Here is a 9,862-nt window from a genome sequence, read left to right as displayed (position 1 = left end):
AAAATAATTATAGTCCTACCAACATACCATATCATGTCAATATTTTTAATCATATTTTATGCCTGTGCTCGTGTGTTTTACTTAAGTGACTGTGTTGAGGTGCTGGTGTGTGAGCCCCACCGTCATCGTGCTTCATCACCAAACAAGGTGTGTACTGTATGTTGACAACAAGGTGAAGTTCTCTCAACACTCTTCAAAAGTGAGGTGCTTCCCCGTTTGGAGTACTGCCATCCCGCCTGGTCCCGGAGATATGCCAGAGGCTGTCAGTTGACTGAAAACGCCCAAAAGGAGAGCCACCAGACTAGAGCCTTCACCACAACACAGAAGGTAACCAGAGGGATTAGAACGCCTGCAGTTGCCTATAGACGGGCAAGGGGTGACAACAGAAATTTATAAACATCCCCGCTAGGTATCATAGCTTAAGGACGAAGATGCCACAAGTTCAAAAAATTGCCAGGACAATTTTTTGGGGAGTGGGCGTTGTGAACTCTTGGAATAATCTGTCAGAGAACGTTGTCCAGATACATTCTGGCACCAGTACATGCCCAGGACTTTTCAACAGTGCGAAAAAGGGACTTGGCCGACCGCCCAAGCGGCTAACGAGCTGATCAGTGGCCAAGAAGATAAATAAAGTTAAGTAAACTATTGAACGAGTGTCTGTACGTACGTTCCATTGGCCTTTCCTCAACCCTGGCTCCGCCTTCCCTCCAGCCAAGGGAGGAAAAGAATCTCTGGATTGTGATTGTACATTGAAAACTGTATACTGTACCTCCACGGCCTATGTACACTACATACCTGCGTTATCTACACATACACTGAACTATATGCCTACATAGTCTATCTAGCTTAGAGTAAATAATAGTTGCTCATATAATTATTTCGTTTTCTTCTATAAGGTAACATAGAACAATTCGTTCTCTTTGGTTCCTTCATCGAATACGATAAACTTCATTATTCTGCGATATTCTGCCTTGTGAAACATTTTTCAACCACGGCTAGGGTAGCCGACAGGCATATGACAAATATCAATACAGTGACGACAAAATGCAAAATCAGCATTTATTCGATAGAACTGGATTAAATGTTTTATAAAAAGACTTAAAGGTTTTAAAAATGAACAATTATTTTGTGTTATTATTTAGTACTAAAGCTTCTTTAGAATGATGGCCAGTATGTCTTCTATATTTTGTATTTAATTTTAAATCGTACTAAACTGAAACTACACAGGGCCCCCACTCATAGTTATGGCGCTTGATGTGTATCATGTAGTCATGGTGATGATTAGGTGTCATAATCTTATATCCCGGTGAAAACCATAGAGATGTTGGTAAGCACCCGAGAGGGTTGTTATGTATTTTTCTTGATAAAAAGATAATACCCGAGATAAACGAAGTGGCTGGCGGGAGATACCAATCTGGGAGGTAAGATTATGCTAGCAGCCAGCAGACTCCCTTGGTGTGCTCCATAGCATAGGGAAATTAACTGTGTAACAACTAGCTTATATGACGCGTGTCAAAACACCCGAATAATCTTGGAAGGGATACTGAAGACATTTTCCTCAAAAAAGAAGTGAGTGTTGAAGAGCAGCTCGCACAAAACGAGAGACAGACTTCAACTTTTAACAGGTGATCATATTGGCTACTCGTGAGCATTTCGTATTTGTTTTTAATCCTCTGTGTCTATGAACGTCAATATCTGAGGCTGACGATGATAAAGACAAATAACCGCGAGAACATAGTAAACCACCGAAAATTTTTGTCGTCGCTGTGTTGTTTGAGAGTATAAAAGGAACTTGTTTCTTAGGAGAGGTGAGTGGCAGGTTGCATTATCTCTTGACGAGTAATGTGCGGATTCACTGCTCTACTGTGGATCATTTCTTAGAAAAAGATGAAAATTTATAAGAAAACAATAATTTCGACGTTCTTCAGAAGTACAGTACAACACTGAAAGAGTGGGACTATACATGAAGCGAAACGAGGGTGATGGAGTGAGAATAGTAGATTCATAGAATATGGATCGATCACAGAGGAGTGACAGTCGTAGTGGAAAAAAGTCGGTGAAAGAGATACTGCAAGAATGGCCCGATTTTCAAGTTTCTGGTGAATCTATTAAAGGTGACGTCGTGGAGTGTTTTGCTATAAACGTTTTGTAGGCTGAAAAAAGATACCCACATTTTCTTGAATATCTTCATGTTTGACAAATCTTTTTTTGAGGGGCGTTTGTATTTTCAGAAACAGCCAAAAGTCATTTGAAGCCAAGTAGGTTATCAATAATAAAAACCGTTTCACAGAAAGCGCAATATGAGCCGGAACAATGTCATGATGAAAAAGCCAAACATTGGGCCACAGTTCACTCCTTTTACGTCCCATAAAATCTCTCAGAGCTTCAGAGTTTCTACAAAATAAGCCTTATTGACTGTTCGACATTGTGGGATGATTTCTGATGTTTCCAAAAATGAAATTCTCCTCAAAGGAAGAAAATTTACCACCACTGAAGATATTCAAGATATACAGTATGGCGTAGCTCAGAAGACGATTCCCAAAAAGAGTTTCCAATGTTTTGAACACTAGCAGCATCATTGTTTTAGTGTATGCTGTACGCTTCCAAAGTGACAACTTTAAAAGTGATAACACTTATTTGGACGTATAAGTTCAGGAATGTTTGCTTAAAAATGAATCTTATTACTTATAACCACCTAATCTGATATATGTTGAAGTTAATCGTTAGGTTAGGTTATGTTTAGATAATTTAACCTAACCATCTAACCTAACTAAAAAAAATTACAGGTCAATGACCCACATCAGGACCCAGGGGGCGAAAATATAATAATAATAATAATAATAATAATTATAATAATAAAGGCCCATAAAAAAATCAATAGAGAGAAACGATATATGCATGCTGTGTTGGCAAAATAAGAGAAACAATTGAAACCCTGCAATTGTGCGTAAAAGAGGCAGAAAGTCAAATAAACAACCTAGGACTTGGTCACAATTTTTTATGATGCCATATTACAGAATAGGTGAAATCTCTAGTTACACACACACACACACACACACACACACACACATATATATATATATATATATATATATATATATATATATATATATATATATATATATATATATATATATATATATATATATATATATATATATATATATATATATATACATATATATATATATATACGGTTAACCCTCACTTTACGCGGTTAATGTAACCCAGAGGGTACCGCGTAAAGTGAATAACATAACATATGGGATTAATTGAAATGGAGTCCAGGCCGATCCCCAAACTCCACTTATTGACGACACATAACTATGTTGTAGTAAAAATAACATCTTAATTTTATGATGGTACATATATATAATTAATATTATATAAATAGACGGGCAGTGAAATGTATATAATATACTTATATAACTCATCATAACTATGTATTAAGGATTGCAAATTCGAATTCAATGGGGAATATTATGCTCAAAAATTTGGTATGGCAATGGGTAATCCACTCTCACCTGTATTAAGCAACCTATATATGGAATTCTTTGAAAAGAAACTATTAAGTAATATTTTACCACCCTCAGCAGTCTGGTTTAGATATGTTGATGATATATTATGTCTCTGGCCATGTAATGAGGACCTAAAAGCTTTCCTGCCACAACTTAACAACTTAGCCCCCTCGATCAAATTCACTGTGGAATTAGAGCAAGACTGTAAATTGCCATTCCTAGACTGTCTGATACACAGAATAGGTAACACTTTTAAGTTCAGTATTTATAGAAAACCAACTAATGTGTGTTCATACATTCATTATTATTCTGCCCACCATAATAAAGTCAAACAGTCAGTATTTTCAACAATGTTTTTACGTGCCTTGAGAATTTGCAGTCCGGAATTCATCGATGAGGAATACAAATATATATATAATATTGGCTCAAACCTTAAATACCCTAGATCTTTCATAGACAAATGCTTAAACATTACTAAGAAAACTTTTTATAGAACTGACCCCAAGCCCACCCATGACCATAAGAATATCTTAATATTACCATTTCACAAAAATTTCTCACACATTCCTGCACAGCTAAAAACCTGGAACGTCAATGTGGCATTTAAAAACTCATGCACTGTTAAACAAATGTTAATCAAGAACTCCCCCAACAACACAATTGGTTGCATTTATAAAGTTCCTTGCAAGGAATGTAATATGTTTTACTTAGGCCAGACAGGTAAAGATCTTGCAACTAGAATTAAACAACACAAATACAGTGTTAGGACAGGCCAGGAATCCAATGCTCTGTTTGTTCATTTGAGGGATAACAAGCATTGCATTGACTGGGATAATGCCTCCTCAATATTACCATGTAATTCAATTGATAGTAGGAACATCATAGAATCTAGTCTTATTAAACATACCGAAGCATTCAACATGAATTTGAGTAACGGCATGTACAAGCTGGACAATTTTGTAATTAAGAAGATTTGTGATCAGGTGAGAAGGCCGGGTCACTTGACCATCTGACCTGACCACCAACCGTTGTGTGCTATTTAAAGATTAGTTGGGTCATTACCTAATACCTGACCATTGTGGACCTGGTCTCACCCTCCTCTGTATATATACACCTTGATTTGTATTACTCCTCTAGTCTGTACTCACCCCTGAAGATGTGCGAACTTACACGCCTTTCACTCGATATCGATTATATATATATATATATATATATATATATATATATATATATATATATATATATATATATATATATATATATATATATATATATATATATATATATATATATATATATATATATATATACAGGGGAGTATACTTGTATATGTGCATGGGTGTTTTGGTGTGTTTTGTGTCCTCTGTTTTTTCATAAATAACCAAAAGTGTTTTGTTGATAACTAGTATCGTCAATTAGATACTTCTTTATAACAGCTCATGATAGTATGACCAACTTACTTAGAACAAGTCTAATCATATGGTCATCAATCCATGAATAATCTCATTATCTCTCATTACTTATCAGATTAGATATTTGAAAGTGTTCGTAAAACAGTGTGTAAACATAACGAGTCTAGCGGTCCATATAATATCAGGTTCACTTGATCAACGTGATGTCTTCCTGGGGTCACAGTCTGGCGATGTGGCCGCGTTCTTAAATCTTTGATAATTTTTAGTGTTACAACATTCTTATCTTAAAACTTCCATTATTAAGTCACCATAGTTAGCACATTTTGTACCCACAACTATTTCTTTTGTCTTATTACATAAAACTGCACACACACACACACGCACACACACATTTCTGCCTCCCCAACACTTCTGGCTAGTTCATCCCAGAGGCCCCCAACCTTTATACTAAGTAACAAGGTTTTTCCAATACCTGCACCAGACACTCGCCTATATTTTATAAAAGTGTGTTCCTTCCAGCAAAGATCCACTCAAGGCCTTGGCACCTTGAGTTTCACCTTTTAATCATTTATTTTTTATTTTTTTAGGGGGGGGGGGAGTTATGTGAAGATTAGGCATACCAGTTTATTTCACCCTTAATATTAACCACCCTGACGCTAACCTAACATTTGCCAAATCTAACCTGGCCTCACCTAATCTAACCTACTAACCTGAACTTAACCCCACCAGGTAGCATTAGGGTGTTTAATGATCAGGTAAAATAAGCTACAGTGTCCTAATCTTCAAGTGATCCATTTTCTGTCGCTGACCCACCTCAAGAGGGCAACGCAGTCATCACTTGTCTTAAGTCACTGGGTAATAGGTCAGGTCATAGTTTTTAAAAGCTGGTTGCTATTAAAAGGTGGTCCTTATAACATGTTGGTTTTCTAATGATGAGAATATTATTGATTAATATTTTCTGGGATAAAGAATAATTAAGAATTTTCCTGGATCAGGTCTTAAAGGAAGGACGAGGACGAACAGAAGAAACAAGAGCAGAAGAAAGTGTGAGTGAGAGAACAAACAGAGGAAGTAGTAGAAGCGAGAAGTATCAGCAGATTTATCAATAGAAGTAAGGAAAATCAGCAGTAGTAATTAGTCAGAACAGCAGAGGCAGGACGGTATGAACAGAAACCTGGCAGTCTCAGCAAAAGCCGGAAAGTAGCAGCAGAGGCCGGGCAGTAGCAGCAAAGGCTGGGTAACAGCAGCGGGAACAGAGAACGAGGAGGTGGGTGAGACAGGATGCTGAACCTGGTGGAGACGAAGGTGATGGTGTTGCTGACGATGGCGATCCTCTCCTTCGCCTTCTCCCTCTTGCCTTTACTCGTCCGCAAGGTCCTGGCCGGTCGCTTCCGAACCTCCTCCTCCCAGGTGAGACCCATTCCACCTGGTTAACGGTACACACCCACGCCACCTGGTTAAGGGTACACACCCACGTCACCTGGTTAGGGGTACACACCCACGCCACCTGGTTAGGGGTACACACCCATGCCACCTGGTTAACAGTACACACCCACAGCCACCCGGTTAACGGCACACACCCATGCCACCTGGTTAGCGGTACACACCCACGTCACCTGGTTAAGGGTACACACCCACGTCACCAGATTGATGGTACACTACACTGTGACGACACTTGTAACACACCCAGTAGATGATACTACACTGAAGGATTATGGTAGATAAAACTGTGTTTAAAATGATTCTGTGGTTATGATGGTCAGTGACAAGTGGTTCACTCGCGTTCAGCAAGAGAGTATAAGTACTGGACAGTACTGTACGTTATGCGTGTAGACGTGTCTCGCATGTTGTAGTTGGTAGTCAAATTTTTAACTCCCAGCCAACAGTCTCCAGGAGGACGAGAATATGTCGGTTGTATTTCACTAGCAAAGAAATCGAAAAAATAATATATACACGGTATATATATATATATATATATATATATATATATATATATATATATATATATATATATATATATATATATATATATATATATATATATATATATATATATATATACTGAAAAACGTATATACTGTAATGAGGAACAGAGGGGGAATGCTTTGATTTGAATGTTGATTACTCTTTATTACCAGAGTAAGATTATATAGACGTCAAGGGAAAAGCATAATGCGATTGAGTTATTTATATTAAAGCCAATGTCAGTTGTTTGGTATTTGGGGTTAAGTGGATAACTGTTACTGTATCAGACTCCAAGTCTTACCTAAATCCATATTTTTACAGAACTTTATGAGCGGGTGTTTGTGCTTCGGTGGCGGTGTGTTGATGGCCACTGTGTTCCTCCACCTGTTGCCAGAAACCCGTGTCTACCTGCAGCTGGCCACCACCTCTGGCTTCCTCCCACATGTGCCATACCCGCTCTCGGAACTTATCGTATGTTGTGGCTTCTTCTTCATGTACATCTCTGAGGAATTGGTGCATTCATGCCTTTATCGTAATGGTCACAGCCACTTACTAATGCATGGACACCAAGGCATGGAAATGAGCGAAGAAACTGAGACGACACGCAGGAAGAAGTTTACATATTCTAAAAATGACGTAAATATTGATGGAGAGAGTATTGAAAAGATGGCTCAGAATAAGGGTTCTGCTGGTGAAGCGGGGGAGGTTGTGGACGCCTTGAAACCTGGAGATGGAGGTTTTTCTGTGATGCGTGCAGTCGTGGTGGTGATGGCACTGTCTCTCCACAGTATCATGGAAGGTCTGGCACTTGGCCTCGTCCACACGCCAATGGACGCGTGGCTGCTCTTTGCTGCTATTTGCTCCCACAAATTAATTATTGCCTTCTGTATGGGAATGGAATTATTGGAAGCTAAAGCTTCTCTGACGGCATTCTTGCTTTCAATGGTTATATTTTCATTGGCATCTCCCATGGGCGGCATTTTAGGGACAGTGGTGGTCTCCATGATGACGGGGAAGTCGGCCGCTGAAGTTATCGTCCCTACTGTTCTTCAGGGACTCTCGGCAGGCACTATCCTGTATGTGACTTTTTGTGAAGTGCTGGAGAGGGAACGTGCCAAATCCACTAATAGCTATGTCAAAATGTTGACCTTAATTATAGGATTCATATTCATGGCGGCGTTGCAGGTGGTGGACATGTTCGTGCCGGATGATCCAATTACTGAAGCAACAAATTCGCCCCCTGTCTACATCTACCCCTCCCTCCCTCCACATCGAGACTCAGTATAAATCATGTGTAAAATGAACACAACCAGTTCTCCCTGCTGTTTCATTACTTACTTAATCAAACTGTAGACACTCCTGTCATTGTCATTAATACGCACTTGTGAATTTCTCTACAGTCAAGCGATTTCAGATTTTATTGCATAGAGGAGCTACATATAGCGAATCATTAAGCACCAGAAGTATTACTAGATTAGTTCGGTGCAAAAAAAAAATGATATAGGAAAAAGGTTAGTCGCCTCTTGTAAAAAAATAATCTGGAGAGAACTAAATGGGATTGCGAATGCCGAAAAACCGACAGGGATCAAATATGAAACTCTTCGCCTACCGGTTTCCGAACCTTCATACGAACTAATCTTGCCTATGCTTCCCGTGCCTGATCCTGTTTCTAACTGTTATGCACCAAAGACATCTAGAGAGTGTGCAGTGTAACGTGATTCTCACTTGGATTACGCAGTTCAGTTCTGGTCACCGTACTACAGAATGGATATGGAATCCCTAGAAAGAATTTAGAGAAGAATGACAAGACTAATCCCGGGCATTAGGAACCTTGAGTACAGAGACAGGTTAAAGCATCTGGATTTGCACTCCCTCGACAGACGTAGTGTGAGGGGCGATGTGATCGAGGTGTTTAAATGGAAGTCAGGGCTAAACAAATGTGATATCAAAAAGGTACTGAAACTAACCAACCAAGACCGAACTAGTAGCAATGGTTTTAAATTAGACAAATTTAGATTTAGGCGCGAGATAGGTAAACAATGGTTTGGAAATAGAGTAGTGGATAAGTGAAACAAGCTACCAAACACCATTAACTCGAATATGCTGAATAACTTCAAATATAGGTTGGATGGATATATGAGCGATAGGGGGTTGGGTGTAAACGGGACTGCCCAGTATGGGCCAATAGGCCCGCTGCAGTTTCCTTCGTTCTTATGTTATTATGTTCTCATGAACACTCTTACATCTCTGGTCCTTTAAATTTTCTATGATAATCATCGTGATCTCATAATTGTGCCAGTTTGAAACAAAGCTGATGCACTAACCTCGACACCACAACTGTATCAGGCATACACGATCTCGTACAGAGCTAAAATATCAGCACCATTCCAGTCATTGGAATAATTATAGATTCGTAGATAAACTGCATATTTATTATTCGTGCACTGTATTTGCAATGCGAACTTCAGTTAAACGACCCTTGTAGGTGCGCATGAACCATGTATATGCTGATAACCACATAGGAAAAAGAAAACATGAAGTTCCCAAGCGCTTTCCTGTAAGGAGTAGTTACATTACTAACAAGGCTAATATAAAAAATAATGGAGAATGAGATCAAGTCCCTATGGATAGCAAGTGTCCATCACATTTAAGTTATTAAGTAGTGACCTAACCCTTTCACCTGGTTACAACTTTTCTTAATGACAAAATTGTCCAATTTGTACATGCCATTACTCAAATTCATGTTGACAGATTCGGTATGCTTAATGAGACTAGATTCTATAATATTCCTACTGACGATTGAATTGCAAGGTAATATTGAGGAGGCATTATCCCAGTCAATGCAATGCTTATTATCCCTCATATGAATGAACAGAGCATTGGATTCCTGGCCTGTCCTAGCACTATATTTATGTTGTTTAAGTTTAATTAAAAGATTTTTCCAGTTTGACCTAAGTAGAACATATT

At 38.7% G+C, this 9,862-nt stretch overlaps 1 protein-coding gene across 1 annotated transcript; it reads left to right on the top strand.

The window, feature by feature from the left end:
• The first annotated feature begins 1,440 nt into the window (after positions 1 to 1,440).
• LOC121862549 (zinc transporter ZIP1-like) lies at positions 1,441 to 8,688 on the top strand. The gene is made up of 3 exons (XM_042360850.1): positions 1,441 to 1,625; positions 5,926 to 6,340; positions 7,217 to 8,688. The coding sequence occupies exons 2-3, from the start codon at positions 6,212 to 6,214 to the stop codon at positions 8,180 to 8,182; spliced, it is 1,095 nt and encodes a 364-aa protein (XP_042216784.1). The 5' UTR covers positions 1,441 to 1,625; positions 5,926 to 6,211; the 3' UTR covers positions 8,183 to 8,688.
• The last annotated feature ends 1,174 nt before the right edge of the window (positions 8,689 to 9,862 follow it).

This window comes from Homarus americanus, unplaced genomic scaffold, assembly GCF_018991925.1.
Source record: "Homarus americanus isolate GMGI-L3 unplaced genomic scaffold, GMGI_Hamer_2.0 scaffold31037, whole genome shotgun sequence".
NCBI classification, from domain to species: Eukaryota; Metazoa; Arthropoda; class Malacostraca; order Decapoda; family Nephropidae; genus Homarus; species Homarus americanus.
The sequence above is the reverse complement of the archived record's forward strand: the minus strand, read 5'-3'. Positions and strand labels throughout refer to the sequence as shown.

Bases quoted from the DNA above. Each gene is read 5' to 3' on its own strand.
- LOC121862549 (XM_042360850.1), top strand. From the start codon at position 6,212: ATGCTGAACCTGGTGGAGACGAAGGTGATGGTGTTGCTGACGATGGCG. The intron at 6,341-7,216 runs GTGAGACCCATT...ATATTTTTACAG, and splicing joins TCCGAACCTCCTCCTCCCAG to AACTTTATGAGCGGGTGTTT.